The sequence below is a fragment of the Salminus brasiliensis genome, chromosome 12, assembly GCF_030463535.1.
Source record: "Salminus brasiliensis chromosome 12, fSalBra1.hap2, whole genome shotgun sequence".
NCBI lineage: Eukaryota > Metazoa > Chordata > Actinopteri > Characiformes > Bryconidae > Salminus > Salminus brasiliensis.
In genome coordinates, this window is record NC_132889.1 from 3,655,283 (window position 1) to 3,679,740 (window position 24,458).

General features: G+C 45.8%; 1 protein-coding gene across 1 annotated transcript in view; it reads right to left on the reverse strand.

The window, feature by feature from the left end:
* The window catches only part of xylt1 (xylosyltransferase I), a 98,849-nt gene that overhangs the window by 31,191 nt on the left and 43,200 nt on the right, over window positions 1–24,458 (reverse strand). Inside the window, exons 2-4 of the mRNA XM_072693921.1 lie at window positions 20,479–20,983; window positions 13,130–13,302; window positions 8,114–8,316 (exon numbers count right to left, since the gene is read on the reverse strand). Coding sequence (XP_072550022.1) covers window positions 8,114–8,316; window positions 13,130–13,302; window positions 20,479–20,983 — 881 coding nt within the window. The remainder of the gene's footprint in view (window positions 1–8,113; window positions 8,317–13,129; window positions 13,303–20,478; window positions 20,984–24,458) is intronic.

Below are 24,458 nucleotides of genomic sequence, written 5' to 3' on the forward strand. Positions count from 1 at the left end.
CCGATATCAACACCTGATTCTTAAGTATCTGCCGATATCAACACCTGATTCTTAAGTATCTGCTAATATCAACACCTGATTCTTAAGTATCTGCTAATATCAATACCTGATTCTTAAGTATCTGTTAATATCAACACCTGATTCTTAAGTATCTGCTAATATCAATACCTGATTCTTAAGTATCTGCTAATATCAACACCTGATTCTTAAGTATCTGCTAATATCAATACCTGATTCTTAAGTATCTGCCGATATCAACACCTGATTCTTAAGTATCTGCTAATATCAATACCTGATTCTTAAGTATCTGCTAATATCAACACCTGATTCTTAAGTATCTGCTAATATCAACACCTGATTCTTAAGTATCTGCTAATATCAATACCTGATTCTTAAGTATCTGCTAATATCAACACCTGATTCTTAAGTATCTGCTAATATCAATACCTGATTCTTAAGTATCTGCTAATATCAACACCTGATTCTTAAGTATCTGCTAATATCAACACCTGATTCTTAAGTATCTGCTAATATCAACACCTGATTCTTAAGTATCTGCTAATATCAATACCTGATTCTTAAGTATCTGCCGATATTGATACCTTTATTTCTAGTATCCGCCAATATCTATACCCGGTATTTAAGTATCTGCTAATATCGATACCTGATTCTTAAGTATTTGCTGATATCAATACCGAATTTTTTAGTATCCGCCAATATCTATACCCGGTTTTTAAGTATCTGCTGATATAGATATCTGATTTTTAAGTATTTGCCGATATCAATACCTGATTCTTAAGTATTTGCTGATATCAATACCGAATTTTGAAGTATCTGCCGATATCGATACCTAATTCTTAAGTATTTGCTGATATCAATACCGAATTTTTAAGTATCTGCCGATATCGATATCTGATTCTTAAGTATCTGCCGATATCGATATCTGATTCTTAAGTATCTGCCGATATCGATACCTGATTCTTAACTATTTGCCGATATTGATACCTGATTCTTAAGTATTTACTGATATCAATACCTGATTCTTAAGTATTTGCCGATATTGATATCTGATTCAACACTGAGTATTATTACATAGTACTAATACCTGATCCTCACGTATCTGCTAACATCTGCCAAGACAGATTCTGATATCAGATCGTCGATTATCTCCCAATACTGATCCATGATCCTAACATATCTACCGATGCTGATACTGACGCCTGATCGTGACGTACCCGTCGATACCGACACCTGATCCTGGAGTATCTGTGAACTTCCCTAATGTGCAGCTTTCTGCCACGACCACCGCCTCTGCTCCGTCAGCGCCTCTGCTGTCGGTGTGTGAGGTTTGTAGCTCTAAATTAAGATTGCTTTTATGCTGGCAGCATCTTCCCGTCACCCAGCTACCTGTGGCTGCAAACATCAATCACACACCCCCTCGCACACACACACACACACACACACACACACACACTCACACACCTTCTGTCTGGTAGGTTTTTATACGTTGCCAGCCCTGAAGCCACCACAGATTGGCATAAAGCCAAATTATAGCCTTAACTATACTGTCAAAAACATCACACACATTCCCTCTCTGCACACACACACACACACACACACACACACACAAAAGCACCTCTGAACCACAGTATCTGCTGGCTTTCACAAGCAGAAGCGCAGATGCACACACACACACAGCCCGAGTACTTCTGACTCGCAATGTCTGGTTGCATCATCCAAACACACTCACACACACTCACACACACACATATACACACACATACACACATACACAGGTCACACAAACAGTACCTCTGACCCGCCGTGTCTGGCTGAGGCTGCTGTGTGGAATATCAGCCCAGGAAAGCCTGAGTGGCATTAGCAATGAGGGCGTGTGTGTGAGAGTGTGTGTTAAGAGTGTGTGTTAGTGCATGTGTTAGAGTGTGTGGGAGCGGAGCTGACTGATGTGCAGTGCCATCACATTCCAGGAGAATAATGAGCGGCAAAGAGAGAGAGAGAGAGATACAGAGAGAGAGAGAGAGAGAGAGAGAGAGAGATACAGAGAAAATCAGATGAGAGATGAAAAGTGGGGTGAGAGAGATACACATAGACAGAGAGAGAGAGAGAGCAAGTGAGGAAGATACTCAGGAAAAGAGAGAGAGATGAGAGTGATGGAAAAGGGAGCGAGAGAGATACACAGACAGAGAGAGAGAGGGAGTAACACAGATAAGAGATTAAAAAAGGGGGCGAGGGAGACACACAGACAGAGAAGGAAAGAGAGAGAGACATGCAGGGAAAAAAGATGATGTATAAAAAAGGGGGCGAGAGAGATACAAATAAACAGAGAGAGAGATACAGAGAAAAGAGATGAGATGAAAAAGGGAGGCGAGAGAGATACACAGACAGGGAGAGAGAGAGAGAGAGATAATGCTCAATAGATAAAAAAGGGGTGAGAGAGATAGAGAGAGAGACAGAAAAAGAGAGAGAGAGAGAGAAATACAGAGAAAAAGAGAGAGAAAAGGGGGCGAGAGAGATACACACAGACAGAGAGAGAGAATCAGAGAAATAGAGGGCGTAAGAGAGACTGAGACAGAGACAGAGAGAGAGAGAGAGAGAGAGAGAGAGAGAGAGAGTGTATGTGATCAGACAGTGGGGGCGGTGCTGCAGTAGAGGGCGCTGTAGAGTCTGTGGGATTCCCTCTGGAAAGGCCACAAAAACAGCTGCCTGACTCGTAACAGAGAGGAGAAAAGGAGCGATTCTGAGGAGATGAATGGATGAAAGAGAGTGGCACTGTGGGACAAAGCCCCTGGGGGACACGCCACCACCCCACCCCCCCTGCGCCAGTCACCGGGGGGCCGCCGAACCCCCACAGCACCAAAGGGCTTTAGTAAGTCCTTTCACACGCAGCCATGTGGAAGAACGTGGGCAGGAAAGGAGAGAAGGGGAAAGTTAGTGGCAGTGGTCGGGTCAGAGGTACGGGTTGCCTAAACAAATGCGTGCACGCACACACACACACACACACACACACACATACACACACACACACACACACACATATATATATATATAAGTATTGTTTAGTCAGTCCAGATCAGCCCAAAAATCTGTCTGTAGGAACAAAGTTTGCGTTTGCAAAGAAGCCCTTGCCAACTGTTTTCTATGTGTGGGGGGGTTGTGTAGCAGCCAGTGACTCAGAGAGAGAGAGAGAGAGAGAGAGAGGCAAAGAGAGAGAGAGAGGGAGCTTTATGTGCACAACCTTAACATCTGCATTAGAAATGGGACCTCTTTAAAAGAGCTGAATTCACTGATTAAAAGGGGTGTCTGGATACTTTTGGCCATATAGCAACTGGCCAGCCAACAGTTAAACAGGCCCAATGCGACTGGTCACACAGTCACCGCTGATCTCCAGCTCCAGGGTCCGTCTCCTCCGCTCTGCTGCCTCATCTGGATGGCCCGTAGCGACCAGCCATCCTACAGAACCACACCAACGGCCTCAGGGTTACCCTCAGAGCGCGAGAGAGGGCGAGAGAGAGAGGAAATAAAAAAGGGGACGAGAGAGATACATAGAGAGAGAGAGAGAGAGAGACACAGAGCACAAAGGAGAGAGCGAGGAAATAAAAAAGGGGACGAGAGAGGTACATAGAAAAAAAGATACAGAGAAAGAGAAAGAGAGTGAGAGAGAGAGAAAGAAATGGGGGGAAAACAAGAGTGAGAGATGAAAAATGGGGCGAGAGAGATACAGACAGAGGAAAAAGTAAGCAAGAGATAAAAAAGGGGATGAGAGAGAGAGAGAGAAACAAAGGAATGAGAGATTAAAATGGAGCGAGAGAGATAAAGACAGAGAGAGAGATACAGAAAAAAAGGACGGGAGAGATACACAGAGAAAGAGAGAGAGAGAGAGAGAGAGAGAGAGGTACACAGAAAAAGAGATATTGAAAAAAAAGCAAGAGATAAAAAAGAGTGAGGATGAGAGAGATACACACAAAGAGAGAGAGATAGAAAGAGACAAAAACAGAAAAAGAGGGAGAGTAAGAGATGAAAGTGGGGCGTGAGAGATAGACAGACTGAGAGAGAGAGAGAGAGAGAGAGAAGTGGAGGTGCTCTGTGGTGACGACCACACCCCCTCGGTTAAAGGAGGATCAATCAGTCTCTCCCTTCCTTTCATTACACCACTCCTCACAGGTGCACACACACACACACACAAACACACACACACACACACACACACAAACACACTCTCCCCATTGACCCACGACTGACCCGAGACACCTTAGTAAGAGGGACCCTCCATCCTCCGCTCTCTGCTCTCCGCCCTCTGCCCAACCACCATACAGCAACTGTTTTCGCTACCGTTCTTGCTTAGCAGTTGCCATGGTATACAAGGCGGTTGCTTGGGTAATTGCTAAGGTATTACAGGTCCTAGCTCCTAAGGTGTCCCAGGTGGCTGTCATGGTGATTACTATGCTACTTCAAGTGGTTGCTATGATATTTGAGGTGGTTGCTATAGCAAATCTGTCATTTTTGTACTGACCACACTCATGCTGAACTCAGAAAAGTGTATTGTGATGTCACTTGTGATTTGCCCTTATATGACATCATAACCCCCCCCCAACCCCCCGCCCAATGCAGCCTCACGTGTTAGCAGGCCGGTGTTGGAGCGCCGTGTGAAATGAGAGTGTCGGCTCGGCCTCCCAGACAGGCTGGTTCCAGATCACACCTAAAGCTCAGCCCTCGCGTGAGATAAAAAGACCGGCTCACATCTCTTTGATGTCCCAGTTTAAGGAGCTTTAGCTTAAAGCTAACCGCCCCCGTCTCTACCTCTCTCCCTCTCTCTGTAGTGTGTAAGGCCGGTGTGGGACCGACTGATAGAGCACCTGGATTAACCTCGGGACGGCGGCGCGGAGCAGGCCGGAATTTATCACCCGCTCCTATCGATCCCCCACCCTCGATTCCTGAAGGCTGCAGGAAAATAGTCTGTGTAATCGATTTTAACACAAGAGAAAGACAGAGATACCCCACGTCTCACCCTCCGTCCATTACACACCAAATACATCCACACGCACTAACAGCATTCGTACTGACCACACCTCAACACACAGACCACAGATGGGCCTCAGATGGAGCTCTGTTAGTGGTATCGTCTTTCAGGTGGGTAAAGCCCGTCCACTGGGACGCTGCTATATTCAGTGAACCTACGGAGCTAAAGTTCATTTTTTGCCATGTTTGCAAACAGGGAAATTTAAGGAAACGAAAGAACGTCTTTTACTGGTTTAAATTGATGAAAAATTTGCAAATTTATGGAGAAAAAAAAATGGAATACAAACTTTTTTTGTATGGTTTTGCTTGAGGCTCCTGGGTGGCACAACTGTCTAAGTGCTGACCCTATCATCAGGAGATTGCGAGCTTAGTCCTTAGTGATGCCACAGCTATCTGTGATTGTATGAGACTCGCCCGCCACTTTTAGGAGTGTGTGTTTTATGTGTGTTATGCTGCCTAAACCCATTCCCACAACGGACTTCTCGCACATTGAGCGCCTCCCAACGACATAGCAGTGGTGCCCCACTGGCCACTGATGCCACGTTCACACCACGACATCCCGCCAAGGGTGGTTATTCCCACTATTAGGTAGGTGGTCATAATGTTCTGATATGACTTTGCACATATTTGTTGTAATTACAGTTAATAACAATTAAAAGGGACTAAATATTTAGTAGTATTTAGTAGTGATTAATAATCAATGCATCTTGAGTAATTAGCTGTTAGCCCCTGCCATCAAAACACCAGGAAGACGGAAGAAAGCGAAAGAGAGACGTGAACTCAAGGTGAAGTAAATGTTAGCTAGCTCGATGGACAGGAACAAATGAGAGTAAACTAAAAGACCCTGTCCACTTGTATCCGGACATTTTTAAAAACGGAGGGAAGATTTCCGTCCAAACAGAGACGAAAACTCTTGCATGAGCATGCTAGCCCTGTATAGCCCTCATAAGGAGAAACATCAAAACACCAAGAAGGAAGAAAGTGAAAGAGATGTGAACTCAAGGTGAAGTAAATGAACGTCTAAAAGTGAATTTGTGAATTTGTAGATAATTTAGAGAATAAAAGCATCGATATGTAAATTAAATCCTTTTTTTTTCTTTCGTAGGCAAAATAGAGCTGGGCGATATGGAAACATTTAATATCACAATATTTAACGACATTTTTTTTTACAATATACGATATTTAGCGCAATATTTATTTATTTATTTTACAATATACGATATTAAGCACAATATTTAATTTTTATTTTACAATATACGATATTTAGCACAATATTGAATGACATTTTTTTATAATATATGATATTTAGCACAATATTTAAAGACATTTTTTAACGGTATATGATATTTAGCACAATATTTAACATTTTTTAACAATATACAATATTTAGCGCACTATTTAATGGCATACTTTTTACAATATATGATATTTAGCACAATATTAAAAAAAAATAATTTACAATATATGATATTTAGCACAATATTTAACTTTTTTTACAATATATTTAGCACAATATTTAACGATTTATTTTTACAATATATTATATTTTGCACAATATTTTATATATTTTTTACAATATATGATATTTAGCACAATATTTAACGACATTTTTTTACAATATATATTTAGCACAATATTTCATCATGCAAACAAATATGTAGAAAACAATAAAAAATATGCTATCCAAATACTCTCTTATACTGAGTACCGTGATTTTTGCTCAAAATATGCTTCACTTTATTAGATATATATAAGACTGCTAACACTCTCTGTGATGAAACGTGGAGTTAATCAGTGCTATTTAAGCACTGCCGATATTCACCATACACTCATAAAAGTATACTGTTCACCACGATAACGGAATTTATCACAATAGGTCGAAAAGGTCAAAAGAAGTTTGAAGAATTTGCGGAACGGGAATTTAATGGAACTCCAGTCTTTGCCTATTTAATTGGCCCTCACATCTTCTCAGCTCCCGCTGTCGCTATTCAAGACCGAAAAGTACGTCTTCCTTCATTTTTTATTCATCAGCTGCGTGTAAACACTTCTGCGCCGGTTTACTTGCTCCTTTCTCATATTCAAATCCTTCTTTTTCCTATTCGGGGGAAACTCAGGAAGGCTGGGCTTTGTTGTAAAGCCTTTGTGAGTGTGGAAGAGGAGTTAGCAGAACACTGCAGGCTACACTGTTCTAGAGTGTAATCCCTCAGCGGCTCTATGGAGCATTGCACCTGCTGACACAAGATCAAACACCGTCACTCGTAGCCTCACTCAATTACCCAAAATCCCTGCAAAACTAAGTGGCGATGTCGCTCGGAACTAATCTCCCACAATGCCCTGCGGCTAAGGGGCGCTAGTTGGCGGTAAACTTGATCGCCGCTGTTGCGCTCGGGTGACCAATAAAGAGGCGACAACTCTGCAGAAACCAGCCAGACCTCATGATCCTGCTGGAGGAGGCCGGGCAGTCCTCTGAAAGGGTCAGCACCATGGCTGGACAATCAATATCAACAATAACCGTATTGATAATAATCAATAACGATGACTTTAAATAATAACCTATTCGTTATAAGTCTCAATTACACAATGTGTCCAAATGTTTGTGGACACCCCTTCGAAGGAATGCATTTAGCTACTTTGCTTAGCTAAGTTGCACCCATTGCTGACACAGATGTGCAAATGCACACACACCGGCTGGTCCATGCCCTGTAGAGAAGTACTGCCAATAGAATAGGACTCTCAGGAGCAGATAAGCAGGAACCTATTGGCACCATGCTGCCTAATAATGCCAGGCGTGGGCTAGAGGGGTATAAACCTCCCCCAGCATTTAGCTGTGGAGCAGTGGAAGAACAAAATGATGATGATGATGAGGATGATGATGATGGTTGTGCTCCATCTAATATATTGAGGGATACTGCATTGGGGAGTTGTGTGGGAGTGATGGGAGTGATGTGAGGAGGAGGTACCATCAGCCCACCCATGAGAGAGCAATGCCAACTGTGCTCTTCTCCTGGACTCCGGCTGCTGATGGCAACCAGCATGACCCGGGATTCGAACCAGCCACCTCGCATGACCGACTCACCTGATGGGATAGTCTGCGGCGCTCAGGTTGATGAAGAAGTCCCAGGGCCAATCGGTCATGGTCAGCAGGTCCCTCATGCTCTGCAGGTACATGCTCAGCAGGCTGGCGCCGCCCCAGATGGTGGACATGCGCCAAGAAGTGACCCGCACGTTGGGGTACTGGTTGGCAAGGGCTATCATCTGCCTGTGGAGGTAATTCGAGCGCTGCAGAAAAACAAAAAAAAAACACAGAAAGACGCTTGCATTAGGGCACTGACCAGCTGATCTGGAGTCAGGTGGTTGTGGCTATTTCAAGTGGTTAGCATCACAATAATAAACAGACCTTTCTTATTACATATCGCTAAAGATAGTGATGATATATATAGGGGAACCGAACCTTGGGGCAAATATCCATTTACTGTAAAGCTAAACCGTATCCGTGTATGAGTTTAGCACCTACTGGATGACGAGGCATAAACCCAGACGGAGAAAATCAACCGGAACAGGATACAGGATATATGAAAAGGGGCATCTTCCTATCGAGTAATACTTCATTACATTATTGGTAATCAATCATAATTGACTCATAATATGTATAATATTTGACTTATTATGAGTCAAATATATCATAATATATTTGACTCATAATAAGTGAATCTTGCATCAAGGAATAGCTCTATACACTATACGGACAAAAGTATTTGGACACCTGCTCATTCATTGTTTCTTTTGTAATCAAGGTCACTTAAAAAAAGAGTCTATCCTGCTTTTGTTAAAGTAACTGTTGGAGTAACTGTCTTTCTGCTAGATTTTGAGAAGCATTGCTGTGAGGATTTGATTGCATTCAGCGTCAGGATGTTGGATGATCACCACCCCCTACCTCATCCTAAAAGTACTGGATGGAGCACACAGTTCCACTGCTCCACAGCTCAATGCTGGGGGGGGGGGCATCATACCCCTCTCGCCCACGCCTGGCATCAGGCAACTCATCTTTAATACCCTTGCTATCGGAGGAAACAATAAATGAGCAAATGTCCCAATATTTTTGTCCAATGTAGCGTACATTAAACATGCATTTGAACCACTTTAGTTGGGCTGATCTTTCAAACCGTCTGACCTTGTTCCAGTCTGAATCTGCCGGATTGGGTCGGGTCCTAAACTAACTAGGTTGAGGTTTCAGTTTCATGCCTGAGCAGACCTCGAAATCATAGCTACAGTATGCAACATGTGTCATACAGCATCAGAAACCACATTAGCCAGAAGCTTTCATTAACTGTTAGCTACATCAGCCTCGTAGCTCCAGCTCCACCGCACCAGCTAACAGACACCTCTGCCAGCCAACACCACTTTAAGAGTGATGAGAGGGGGTGAGAGGGGGCGCCATCTACCCACTGGGACAACTGTGCTCTCTCAGACTCCGGCTGCTGGTGGCAAAGCGGCATGGCTCGGGATGCGAGCTGACAAACCCGAGCCAAAGCAGCAGTACGATGCAGACCGCTGAGAGACCACCCTGCCCCCCCCCCCCCCCCCCCCCAAAAAAAAAAACATGTTTTTTTTGTTGTTGTTGCCGAATTTTACATGTGGGCTTGTAACGGCATGACTCCTTCCTCTTCCCTTGCATCCCACTCGGCTCCTCTTTAGCTGGCTTTGATCCCGTTTGTGCCGCAACTCCGCGTCCCTCCCACGTTCTTAACGGCTCATGAAAGCAGCGCAGGAGGAGAGCAGCCAGAGCCAGAACAGCCAGAGAGAGAGAGAGAGAGGCACAGACTCCGGATGATTGACTGATTGAAAGGCAGTCATTTTATTCCATCCTTTAGAGATTACAAGACGGCGGCTTTAAAGCCCACCAACCAGCCCACCATTGACTCACTCCTGCCCCAACTTGAAGTAGTTCATTAAGTGTGCGCTCGGATGTGTGTAATTAAGGCCTGGGGGGGCACTGTGTCTGCGTAAGTGTGTGTGTGTGTATGTGTGTGTGAGCTGCATGTCTGAATAAACAGGCTTTCATGTTCTCACTCCGTCACTTGCTGTGTGCAGAGAGGGAGGGAAAAAAACGGTAACTAAGCCACTGAAGTGCTGCTCCGTAATAATCCCCCATCAGCCTTTTCAAACAGCTTATTGAATGAGGAGCGCCGCTCGGAAACCTGCTGTTTATCTAGCGAACCCCCCCCACCACCACCACCACCACCATCACCCTTCCCAGTACTACCAACCCCCCCCCCCCCCACCACAACCTAACCCCCACCTCCTCCTCTCCTCCCTCCAGTCTGCTCCTGTGTTGGAGGAAGTTTCGCCGCAGGAGAAGGACGCCAGCCGAACAGGAAATCTCTCCCTCATTTCCTCTGTGTGAATTAGGGATGAGGCGAAGGGGCTGCTGGGAAATCAGGACTCTTATTTTGAAACCAACAGCTTCTGCTTTTTACGTGTCGCCTCCCGACGTCTCGACGTTTCACTGAATTATTTATTTATTAAGGGTAGTATCTGCTGCATCTAGCCTAAAAAGGCTTTTGTTAGTGGGTGGAGTTTATGTAAATTAAGGGGGTGTAAATATAACCACACTTCATTATGTAACAGTTTGGGGTTTTGGAATTTGCTTGTTTTACAGCTCTGTTCCACTCACATGAGGACATGCTCTGAAGTCTGTGATGGAAAAGAGGACGGACGCTTCCCATTCAAAATAATAGCACTTACAGCTGGCTGGGGCAGCTCTAGCTAGGCAGAATCTCACAAAGCGACTTGCCCATGAGCTCCTCAGCTCTTCTGCCAGTGTGTGTCTACTGAGACTGCATAGCTTGCCCCGCTTCTACACCCCGTTGGCAAAGGGTGTGGCTTAAGCACCTGAACTCCATAACGACCGAAACCTGCTTCAGTCAGCCCTTCTCTGAGCGGTGCTTCACCCCCGTCGGCTGGTCGTCGTTTTTAGTCTTTTAAGCCTTGCTTGAAGTAGGCATTGCATTTAGCCTTGAAAGGCTTTCGGTAGGGGGTGGGGTTTATGTAAATTGTGATGGGGTGTAAATGAGGGTTGACAGTGTCTCAGTATCTTAAAGTGAGGTGTTCTGCTGTGTGTCTTTCTAGAACATGGCCAAATAAGCTCATTTCCCCTATGTGTATTTAAGAGAGCCACAGTAAGGGGGCGCTGTGGGGGCTCATTGTTTATTCCTGGAATTCTCCTTATTCATCTATGCCAGGTTAAATACTGGACTGAGGCCCAAAAACACAAATACGTCCTCATAACTACCTTATTGTCAACAGTTTTAGAGGCCCTAAAATAGAGCCCTGCGGGACTCCACGAGACGCCTCAAAGCAAATGCTTACCAAATGATCCACAACAGTTTCTGTATTAGGATTAATATCTGAATAATATAGAAAGGACTGAAAGGATTAAAGCCTGGCGATGCTTGTAGTGTTGTAGACTGTACTGACTTTGGAAACGGTGGGTCGATTTCCAGCTTTTAAAAAAAGCCGTAAGCAGCTCCACTGCTACAGTCGGCCCTGGAAAGCACATCCCGGTTTATGCAGCTCAGAGCTGAACAGTAAACAGAGCAAGCAGATCTTTTCCTATTCATTTAAACTGGGCTCGGTTCTGGTGGTGTTATGCAGCAGAACGACGCCGGATCAGAATAACACCTGCGGTGAATCCGCGACGCTCAGTATTTACACCTCAGCAGCTGCACAGACGCTGACATTTAGCTCACTGATACCACGATAGAAATTGCGTTCATACTTACACTGACATTTACACACACACACACACACACACATATATACAAGAGCACATGCAACCCTCCCACACACACAAACACACACACACACAGCAAAGAACTAATCTGATCAAACAAGAACATTGTCGGCAGCACAAACACATTCAAAGCTGAACATCATCACAGCCGACTACAAACAGCAGCTCGGCTGCAGTCTGATCACACCCGTACGTGTGTGTAAATGTGTGTGTGTGTGTGTGAGAGTGTGTGATGGAGTGAGCGACAATATGTGTGATTATATGTGGTGTGTGAGTGTGTGCACTCAGTACATTGGCTGCACATTAAACACTTAATCCTTATTTAAACGGCACTGGTTCTGCACAACGTGTCCAAAAGTTTGTGGACACCCCTTCTGACAAATGCATTCAGCCAATTTACGTTGCACCAATTGCTGACACAGATGTGCAAATGCACACACAGTTTGTGTCTAGGCCCGGTAGAGAAGAAGTACTGCCGATTGAATAGGACTCTCTTGTGCAGATGAACATGAATCTATTGGCACCATGCTGTCTAATTATGCCAGGAGTGGGCTAGAGAGGGGTATAAAGCCCCCCAGCATCGTGTTTTCTGGAATGATAATGGTGCTCCATCCAGTACTTTTAGGATAAGGTGGGGTGGTGATCATCCAAACATCTTGACCTCTAACTAACAATGTTGTTGCTGAATGCATGCATGAATGCAATCAAATCCTCACTGCAACGCTCCTCCAAAATCTAAGCCTTCTTCCCTGGAGAGTAGAGACAGTTACTCCAACAAAAGCAGGATGAACGTAATCAACTTTCATAATACTCTTGATTTTGGAAGATACAATGAATGAGCAGGTGTCCCAATACTTTTGTCCATTTAGTGGTAAACCTTTCTCAGGGGATCATTTTGCCTTAGAAGAGCCCCTGTATGAACCCCTCACACTAACCTACTCAACCCCTAAGCTAAATCTAAATGGCTCCGGGAGTCGTCATGGAGGAACCCTTAAAGTAGAACCTTTATAGAACCCTTTTTCTTTGAAGTGCACCAGCAAGCAGCTGTAAGAAGTGGAAGGTGTGGCCAGGCGGGTGTGTATGTATGTGTGTGTGTTGAGTCTATGTATACAGGCTATACACTATTCCTAATCCAGGCGGATGAGGAGGAAATTGGAGGTGGGTGGTATAAAGAGGATGTGTGTGTGTGTGTAAGCAAAGCAGTGTGCGTGTGTGTGTGTGTGTGTGTGTAAGCAAACGCATCTATTAAAGGTTCTGCTCCATATTAAAGAAGACAAGACCCCAAACACACGCCCGTACCTGATCCACGTGGATGTAGTAGAAGTGGGACGTGTGGTAAATGGCCTTGAAGAGGCGCTGCACCTGGCGGGCCGCTCGGCCGTGGACCACCAACACGAAGGCGATCCGCACGGGCACCGCCGGCACCGTCTCCATGGAGTCGTCCTCCCAGTGCACGTTCATACTCGCCTTGCCTGAACACACACACATGCACACGCACACACAAACAAAAACACAGGCAGACACTGTTATTCAGGTGATCAGGGAATTCCCACTGAGAGCAGGAGGACCTGAGAAGTTCAAAATCTCCAGAAGGCAGAAAGTTAAAGACCGACACATTCTGAGAAAAGGAAAGGAACACCATGCAGATCAAGGCTGTGTTCTGATTTCGTACTACACACTCATACTATAAATGCAATACAATGCGCAAAAATCTCTTGATTTCAGAAGAAACGAGGAACGAATAGGTGTCCAAATACTTTTGTCCATATTGTGAAACCCATTAAATATCATATTCCACTTGAAAATAGGCCTTAGATCCTCAGCCTTTCCTACTGAACCCACCAATGGAACCCTTTCCCATGAAGTATAGTATAGGTATAGGTATATGGATAACATGCCAGGCACCGCCTCTTGTCGACCTGCCGCCAATGCAGCCGACACGCTCTGAGGAAAGCGCCAGGCTCCCAGCTCCACCGCTGGACAGCGCATCTAACAGACAATGCATGTGCCAGCCAACATCGCAACATAGCTTAAGATCAATGAGGCAAGAGAGCGCCATCTACCTACCCGGAGAGAGCACAGGTAATTGTGCTCTCCTGGAGTCCGGCTGCTGATGGCAAAGCAGCATGGCTTGGCATTTAAACTTATGACCCAGTGATGGTTCAAATGGTTCTGAACGTAATGCCTTAGAAGAACCTCTTTCTTATTTGGGTTTGTAGGTGTGAAGAACCTTTAAATTATTAAAGAACCATTCAGGTATCAGGTGAAGGTTCTTAGGACCATTAATAGGTTCTGCAAACTACAAGCAAGGCATACAGAGCATACAGACATGGTAGATAGATGTGTGTCCAGTACAGTGCGATGAACCCATAGAGCTACCATTAGCAAAGCATGACTCAGGCTATACGGTGATTCACAGCAGAGGATACTTTTCCAGGCACAAAGACGCATTAGAGAGGCTCCAATGAACCCATTAGAGATGTGCACCAGCAGGGGTGATGTCCATGGCCTCCCCTGCCTTGTACGGGACACGCAGGGAGGCAAGCAATGTGGTGCATAATGGGCGGCGGAGTGTATGGAGCAGCAAATCTCAGCGTTAAGAGCTGGGCGAAACATTAGACGTGCTATTATTGTCTTGGCACCCGTAGACACATATCCCAGGCGTCATCATCACCTATTGGACGTGAAGTGTTTCACTGGACCCATCTCAGCAGTAGCCAGTCATAAGACACCATCACTTATCCTCCAGTCATACACCCACAAATAGCCCACGGCAGACCGCAAGGGCCAAGCCGAAGGGCCGGCCTGGCTTTCTAAAAATGCCCCGCTGTGTAAACACACACACAGATGCACACATATACATACACACACACACACATGCTGCTGACAGCATGTCTTCCTTCTAGTGATGCTGTAGTATCGTCGCTGTCGTGGGAAGCCTCGGATGTCCGGCTTTTCATGAAGGATTCAGTGAAAAGAACACCTCGCCAACTGTTAAGCACAGGGTGGAGTGATCACTTTCCGGGATTGTGTTGCAGCCAGTGGCACAGTGCACACTTCAGGACCAAATGGCTCCCTATTCCCTACTTAGTGCACTACTTAGGTCTTTGAATAATTGGCTCCTGCACCCAAATACTGAATAATATGTCCAACATAAGAGGCACTAGGGATTTAGCTAGGGGTGCACTGTCCACTAATGGACATAAAGTGCAATATGTGGATATAGAAGCTACAATTTCAGAACTAACCAAGTGCACTATATAGGGAGCAGTGAGAAATTTGAGATTCAGCCCAGTAGTCGTACCATGGACTGTAATATGGCAAGGAACAGAGTTACAGCCTTGAAAGGTACCTCCAGCCTCCGTAGTCAGTGCCTGGTATTAGCCAACAACCGGCTACATTCCCTCTAGCTAGCTAACCGTACCAAAAGCAAGGCAAGGCTAAGCTAGGCTATGCGGCTATAGGCCAGCCAATCAGAGCAGAGCTCATTATTTTGTTCAGGAATACACTATAAAAAGACAATCAGTCCTAAGGAGAAGTAACAAGGGGGGGGGGGGGGGGGGGTAAACAGGCATTCAGCTACTTTAAGCTGCACCCATTGCTGACACAGATGTGCAAATGCACGTACATACAGCTTGTCTAGTCCCTGTAGAGAAGAAGTACTGCCAACAGAAGTATTGTCAACTTTCTTAATACTCTTGATTTTGGAAGATACAATGAATACGCAGGCGTCCCAATACTTCTGTCCATTTAGCGTATGTTAGTTAATAATGGTAAAATAGTGGTAAAACTTTCTCAGGGGATCATTTTGCCCTAGAAGAGCCCCTGTATGAACCCCTCACACTAACCTACTCAAACCCTAAGTTAAATCTAAATGGCTCTTGGAGTCAACATGGTTCTAAACAGAACCAAGGAACCCGACTGTAGGCCAGCCAATCAGAGCAGAGCTCATCATTTTGTTCAAGGATACACTATAAAAAGACAATCAGTTCTCAGGAGAAGTAACAGGGTGGTAAACAGGCTTCTTAATAACTAAAAATACTCAATAAGCCCAACTTGCTTACACAGATGTGCAAATGCACGTACATACAGCTTGTCTAGTCCCTGTAGAGAAGAAGTACTGCCAACAGAATGGGCTTAAACATGAAGCACTGTGCTGTGGAGAGGTGGAATGATGGATGGTGCTCCGTCCAATACTTTTGTGATGAGTTGGGGTGTTGGGGATGATGAGGTGGGATGGTGATCAGTCATCCAACATCCTGAACTCACTAAGGCTCTTGCCAGGTGAGTCCCACAGGTGTCCCAATACTTTTGTCTATATTCTGTTTCATTAAATATGGGTTTCCGAGTGTAATTACCTGTACGATGCCGGCATGTTTCCCTCTCTGAAATAAGACATCCTCAGCCTTTCCTACTGAACCCACCAACAGAATCCTTTTCCCATAATTAGCTGCTAAATCAGCGATGATATGGTGTTTCCAAAGAAAGCAACGGCAGGTTACAGGGAGAGCCGGTTCATTTCAACAGCCCAGTATAGCGTTACGCCCACCGTGCCGCGCTCCTGGCTGGAGGCCATGCGGTGGATGTAGGCTGATGAGATGGCCCGTGTTGGAGTAATGACTATAATCTGAGGCTGAAGCGTGTCCTTACTGTCCCGGCCTCTGCAGCTAGTGGCTTCAGGGGGCCTGCAGGCTGGCCCTGTAGAGAAGGACTGGGACTGTGGGCATGGAGCAGCAAGGCCTGGAGGCTCCTCTAATCATGTCCTGGAGGTTTTAACCCTCTGTGTTTAAGGAGAGGGGACGGGCCTTCCCCTCTTCAAATGCAGTGCCGACGCCCGCTCGGTCTGCAGAGGCCCTCTCATTAGTGCTCGGTTAAGAGTGTCTTCCTCCGCCCTCACGGAGTAATGACCGTCCTCATTGCTTCTGGGTTACACCTAATCTATAGGATTCTCAGGCAGGGGTCACGTCGGTCAGTCTCGGCAGCAACTACATCATTTTCCTCAGGTTTATTGGTTCCATTTGATGGACCTGTACTTTTTTGAGTACTTCTACTCAAGTACATCAGCTCAATTACATTTTAGCCATTAACCTTTAGTTGCTAACTCCATTTCCGTGAATCTGCGAGGTGGCTGACTGTTGCATCTGCGCTGCTTGTCAACTGTTTTTGTTTTGGTGCGTTTTTATTTTAGGCCGAAAGTGCATGAAAAACTGAAGAGCGCACTTCAGTTTCTATGGCGATAGAGGATGGATGCGCTAAGGAGCTCCGCATTCCATTAGTCCTGTTCTCGCCTTTAGAGCTGCTACTTCTGAAGACAGACTACAGATTTAGACCACAGCACCCACCTCGGAGCAAAATGACAGTAATAGCTCTGCTGACAAAGTCAGCATCTACAGCATCTACTGCAGTGAAGTCTAAATCGACTCTAAAGACTCCTCAAGTCTCTGGGGTCGAGTCGGAAACAAGCCTCAGGTCTCTGGGATGAGACTCTAAGGCAAATCTAAAGTCTGAGTGGAGTCTTGAGTCTCTGAGGTTTGAGTCAGAATTGAGTCTCAAGTCTCTGGGGTGGAGTCGGATATGAGCCTCAAATCTCTGAGTTTGAGTCGAAAACAAGCCTTAGGTGTCTGGGATGGGAGTCTAAGGAAATTCTAAGACTGAGTCTGAGTGGAGTCTTGAGTCTGGTTGGAGTCACAAGTCTTTGGAGTTGAGTCGAAAATGAGCCTCAGGTCTCTGGGATGAGACTCTAAGGCAAATCTAGAGTCTAAGTGGAGTCTTGTGTCTCTGAGGTTTGAGTCAGAATTGAGTCTCAAGTCTCTGAGGTTTGAGTCAGAATTGAGTCTCAAGTCTCTGACGTTTGAGTCAGAATTGAGTCTCAAGTCAAGTCTCTGGGGTTGAGATATGAGTCGGATATGAGCGTGAAATCTCTGGGTTTGAGTCAAAAACAAGCCTCAGGTGTCTGAGTTTCAATCCAAAATAAGCCTCAGGACTCTGGGATGAGACAAATCTAAAGTCTGAGTGGAGTCTTGAGTCTCTGGGGTTTGAGTCTGAGTGGAGTCTTGAGTCTCTGGGGTTTGAGTCTGAGTGGAGTCTTGAGTCTCTGGCTTAAGGCATGGGTCTCTGGGGTGCATATCTGAGGTGAATGTCGAGTCTCTTAGATTTGAGTCAAGTCTTGAGTATCTGAGTTTTAGTCCAGCCTCTAAAGTTCGAGTCAGGGTTGAATCTCTTGTATCTGTGGTGTAAGACAGTCTTGAGTCTCTGGGTTTGAATCTCAGTCCAGTCTCTATATTATAAGTCAGGATTGAGTCTCGGGTCTTTAGTGTTCAAGAGTCTAAGTTGACTCTCATGATTCTGGAGTATACATCCAAGGTGATTCTCGAGTCTCTGGGGTTCGAGTCTGAATCAAGTCTCTAGAGGAGTCCAAATTCAGTTCCAAGTCTCTGAGGTTTTTGTCTGAATCGGTTGAGAGTAAGTTCATGGCAAGTGAATCAGTGAATCGAGCTCGATTCCCGTCCGTGTCGCTGACTAGAGTCGCTGACTAGAGTCGCTGTATTTGCCTCCTGTGTGTGTCAGCTGTTTGCATTGGGTTCAGATCCAGCTGGTGGTCGCTGCTTAGTCTTTAAACAGTTCCCTTACGTTTAAAGTCGCTGTACTGTAAAGCCTAAAGTAAACCATTTCAGGCTTCAGGCCTGATTCTGCAGAGCAGCAGAGCGGCAGAGCGGTCCCGGCAGTCAGTAACAGTAAACGGCATGGAGGACAATTTCGGCGGATCCACCCAGGAGTATTCTTAGAAAACCTGCTTTTTCCAATTCATGGGCTTTTCTGGTGCTGGATGTTTGGGTTTCATGCTGTCTTAGGGATTGTGGTAGATAATCACTAGTGTTATATGTTATATCCTGTATGGACAAAAGTATTGGGACATCTGCCCATTCCCGCTTCTTATTTCCAGAATCAAGGGTATTAAAACAGTGTCTCCAGTGTCCAGGGAGCCAGACTTTCTATGAGATTCTGGAGCATTGCTGTGGGGATTTGATTGCAACAAGAGTGTTAGCGAGGTCAGGAAGTTGGATTGGATGATCACCATCCCACCTCATCCCAGACTTCCCAACTCATTAAAAAATTTTTGGATGGGGCACCATCATCATTCCAGAGGACACCAGCTCCACTACTCTACTGCTCAATGCTGGGGCGCTTTATACCCCTCTTGTCCACACCTGGCAGTGTCAATAGATGTAACATAAAGTAGCTGAATGCATTAGTCATTAGAAAGGGGTGTCCACAAACATTAGGACACATAAAAAAAACGAGACTGAAATGAGAAAGTTCTCATTCTGCTTCCTCCTCCTCCTCCTCCTCCTTCAACGTCTCAGAGTCGAGTCGGGTCTCTGTGGTGACGCCTTGTCAAATCTGTCAGAAGCCACTGGGGCTTCCGGAAAAGTTCTCCGGGGCAGAAGCCTAGAGCCAAATGCAGATCTGTCAGTACTCTATTTAAACGCGTCCGACACCCTGGCTGGTGCGCGGAACATTAAGTGATGCATAATTGCATGAATATGTTTTCTGTAGTCTGAAGAGAAAGTTGGGGGAAGTGGGGGGAAAAGAGGAGGGTGGAGGGGGGGTAAGGAAAAAAAAGGCACACGGCACAGCAATTACAAGTGTCTACCCTTGCGCAAAAATCCAGAATCTCATTTCCAGCCTGTCTCTGATTGTAATTACAAGCGCTGTGGCTGTCTGTTGCCAGCCTTGTAAGTCTTAATGAAGCCCCTCCATAAACCTCCGCTGACAGCACTGCAATTAATCCAGGAAACCACCATTATCTTTAGTGTTATTTATCTTCAATTCCGACGGAGCTCTGATAATATTTTCCTGTTTGATGGAAACAGCTGATGCCTGTAATCAGTCATTATCCCTATAGAGAGCGCCTCTACGGTTTAAACGCAACCTTTCCCTACCTTAGACACCCTGGATATTCACACTGGATATATAAAATTGGGGTTTGGCAGCAGCCCCTCCTCGGTTAATGTGGCTACGTCCATTCAGAGCAGTTTCCCAGACTGAGATTAAGGTTAAGCCTAGATTACAACCATTCCCAATGGGGGTTCACCATTGGCACTTTAAATTAGGCCAAGCCACGTCTTAATCAATGTCAAGGAAACCCCGAACCCCAGTTGTTCAAACACTGATGAGTGTCTTTGAGATATTCCTCTCCAAACTCTTTGATATTGGGGTCTTCGGGAGTCCCTCACTCGACCTTACGGTATAATACGGTATACTGAGTCCTGGAAGCTTGACGGTGTTGCCCAGGCCAGAGGGAATCATTCAGTCCTGGGGCTCACATGGGTGGAACATGGGCTAGGTTGGTTCCAGGTGGGCATGGGCTCTTTGGGATGTGTTGTTACTGGGACCCAGTTGGGTTTTCCCAAATGGGCACCATCGTTACAGCCCACCCTAATCTCACATGGGTTCCATCTAGGCCCCCCTAGTGCAGTGTATAACCCATGTCCCATCACTGACCCTGGAGGAACCTCCTGAGGGTTCCACGTTGGGACAAAACTTTCTGGTTCCCAGTAGGGTTAACCCACCAGGCTCCACATGGGCATGTCATCTGGGTACAGACCCTTGGTGTGTTTCAAAAGATCAATCAGGAGGATACTCACCCTCCAGGGGACAGTAGCGAGTGACCTTCTCGGGCATGAGCTGCTTCTCCTTGTGGCGACAGTACACCTCGGCTATCTGCTGCCGGCACTCCTTGGTCTTGGCCCGGGAGAGGGCGGAGATGGCCTCCTTGCCCGTGATCTCGCATTTGGGCGGCTGGTCGTACTTGATGTCTGGGGTGGGGGCGGCCGGTCGCTTGTTCTGCTGGACATGGTGGCGGTGGGGCTGGGCCCGCTGAGGATGTGGGGTGGAGTGAGAAGAGCCTGGTCTGAGGCCAGTCTTTGTGCCGTTGTGACCGCCTTCCGACGCGCCGTAACGGAGAACCTCGTTGGAGCTTTTGGCTAGGCCGCCTCGTTGGGCATGGGCCTTTTCTAGCAACTCCTGCTTGTGCTTGGAGGGTTTGCCAAAATTGCTGTTGTCTATGTTGTCAAAGTCCTTCGGCACCGAATTCTCGTTGTTGCTGTCCACACGGACTTTCTCCTTGGGCCGGTGGGAGTAGTAGACATCCTGTAAAAAAGAGACAAAAACAAAAGAGGGAGATGGTAAGGATGGGCCTTTTTGACGAGTGACTCCACCTTTGGGATAAGCTGGAGTTCATCCAGAACATCAGTACCAGACCTCCCTAAAGCTCCTGCATACCTGAGTGCAATCAAATCCTTACAGCAACAGTGCAATCTGTGAGGAACATCTGGTGTAAAGGCTTCCAGACAAGTAAGGGCACCCCTTGATTTCAGAAGAAGTGTTGACATTGGGTCAGCAGGTGTCTACAACCTTCTGGACAGGCAGCAAAACAGCAGACCATCCAATCAGCTGCTGACCCTTAAACACTGGCTATTGCTCTTTACAGGTTCTCTATGGTATCTCTACATGATGTTCTGGATTCTGGATTCTGGACCACAACCATAACATCAAAGAAAAGAGTATCAGACAGCATTTATCGTGATAACGATACCATGCCATCATATCGTCCACCCCCAGGATGCCCACCATTGGGACAATGCCAGTGCTGTGGCATCTACGGCTCGGCTGCCCTGAGGAACACCCTAATTACCAAGCTCTGGGTTCCAAACCATCTTGCTTGATGAGGCAAAACCTGAAAAAGCAGATACGGACTCTGGGCAGACGGGCAGCGACTTGTGTGGGTGCTGAGTCATTTTATTACAGAAAGCGTAGCATGGGTGCGTTACAGTTATCGGCAGCTCGCTGAATTCCTAATCAAGGCAAACTTCACCCGAGACAACCACAAAGCTTTTGCAGATTCCTTGCGAGATTTCACCTCTAAATTTTTCATAAGTATGCGAGCGCAGCTGGGAGACAGACAGGAAGTTATGAGTACCCACTCTATGTGAGGATGTGTGTGTGTGTGTTTACAGAAAGTACACTGCAGCTGCGGTACGAGCTTGTAGAGGTGAACACTGCCTGCATCGACAAAACACCACAAACCCACTCAGGACGCAAAAGAACGTAGCCACCACACTGACTTGCGGACTCGTGCAGTCCATCTACAGGACGTCCGTTAACCCTTGGGAGTCACGATTAACCCATGAATTGTGATAAAAGGTAACTTGCCATCATGCTACGACCATATCAACCCGGTTCAACAACCACAACAGCAAACTGACCAGCTGTTTTCACCTAAAAGCACTTAACGACAGATACGCTAAGCAGAAGGTCACATGCTAACGGCATGCTAAAATGAGCTAAGCTGGTAAATGAGAACTAACATGCTAACTACAAGCTAACGAATTACAGGGGAAACATAACACGCTAGCTGGAAGCTAACACTCTCGTCCAGGCTAATGCTCTAACTGAAAATTAACGTCCTAGGTTTAGGTTTACTGTAATTTACTGTACGATTCTTACAGGATGTTTTTTCTAATTTTAAGGTCATGCTCCACCCTTGCCAGGCAGAGGCTGAGCATAAGTGGACCATCAGGAGGAGCAGGGGTGCTGGTGGGGGGCAAATTTGGAGAGGGGAGAGGAGTTTGGGCGTGGGCCTTCTCCTAAACGTTGTTGCTATTTTATAACTGACCAGCTAGATATTAAAATATGCACATTAAAATTGTATCCTTCCACGTGCCGATTTGCATATATGTAAATTTCCACAAAAAAAAAAGATGTGACGACTCTGGACGGAGGCGGTGAGCTCCACAGTGGTCCGCACAAGCAGCCGGGCACTAATCTGTAACTAACGTCACCATAAACAGCAGGGATCTGCTTCTAGTTCTGGCTTTGCAGAAACCGCTGCAGGGCCGGTCTGTTCCGCATCAGCATGTGTAGAGCTGCACGTCCCGCTAACGGCCGGCCGAGAGGGGCCCGCTGCCCTCCGCCCACTCCCTGTCCCCTCGCGGCCAGAGTGCCGGGCCTAGCAGGAGGAAATTACAGGGGCCGGGATTAATAGCCTGGGAAACCACAGGAGGTGAGTTAGGCTGGCGGAGAGAGGGCGATCGATCGCTCGCAAAAATCTGTCATTTCCCAAGGTGCACCGGGAGCGTCGCTCTGCACTACTGAGCACCCGGGCCTGGACCGGACCCTCCTTTCTTTCTCGCATTCACTTCTCACTCTCGCCCTTTCTCCTTCTTACCTCCTCGCAACACCTCACTTCTTCCTACTTCTTCTGTACCTCTCTCGCTCTCTCTCTCTCACCACTGCTCTTACATCATTCATCACCAGGAGGAAGAGGACCAGCCACTCGTTTATCAAGCACACTTTATCTGCCCCCTCTTTCCTCCTCTGCCTCAAACAGTATTTAAGCGTAGAGTAACAAGGGCCCCACACACACACACACACACATATACACACACTCACACAGACAAGTACATACACACAGATTTGATTTGTTTTCATATACCATAAAGACTGTAGTCATGCGTATGTCCCATATGTGTCTCACTCTGTATATATATATATACACACACACACACACACACACACACACACACACACGTGTTGCAGAGTCATCATGGGAGAAGGACATGATTTGACTGAAGACATGATAATAGCGTCGTGGGCGAAGGGTGGTATCATCTCGGAATCTGCTAAGTTCGTGGGAAGTTGTAGAGATGCTGCAGTGAGGGTGTACCGAGAGTGGACTTCAACTACAACGGCAGAACAGCGGTGCTCCATTGCCCACTGATGCCAGAGGGGAACGCCGACTCCGGCGAGTGGTACAGAGCAATCGATGCTCCACTGTGGAGCAGATGACCTCTATAATGATCACCCCAATACAGTCCGAGCCAAGGGTGGTCATTCCCACTATTAAGTAGATGGTCATATTATTCTGATATGAATATAATTTATATATATATATATTAGATTATAATATTATATATATTATTATTATATATATATATATATTATTATATATATATATATGTTTATGTATATATATATATATATATATATATAGTCAAAGTGGTACAGAATACATTTATATATATATATATATATTTGTTATCACTTTTGTTTGACATAATGTAAATAATGTTATGTAAATCCTTCACATTGGTCACATTTCATGATGAATGGGCCAATAGAAATGCTCCAAAATGACTTACTTTATACATATATAATTTATACATATACTAATCCCATTACTCTAAATCATAAGAACGTTTTTACAGTAGAAGCTCCAGATCTCATCAGAACAGATGCAGGTGAACATAAATCCAGTAAAAAGGAGAAACAAGAGCTTCTCATTCTGAAGAAAGAAAGTAGTGAGATCTTGTCGGAGAGCTAGTCTAAAGAACAGAGCTCAGTTCCTCCAGGGTTCTTCTGGACGCCCCCCAGTCCAGCCAGCACAGCGTGGAGGATGTGTTCAACTCCATCAGCAGCATCAGCAGCAGCTCACCTGATTTAGCATCATTAAGCCCTGATTTACCACCAAACCAGGTGTTGATCTGAGGAGAACTCTAAATAATACTAGACTCCATGAGGAGAACTTTGGAGATGTTCTAATGATGAACACAGTGATGGAGAACCT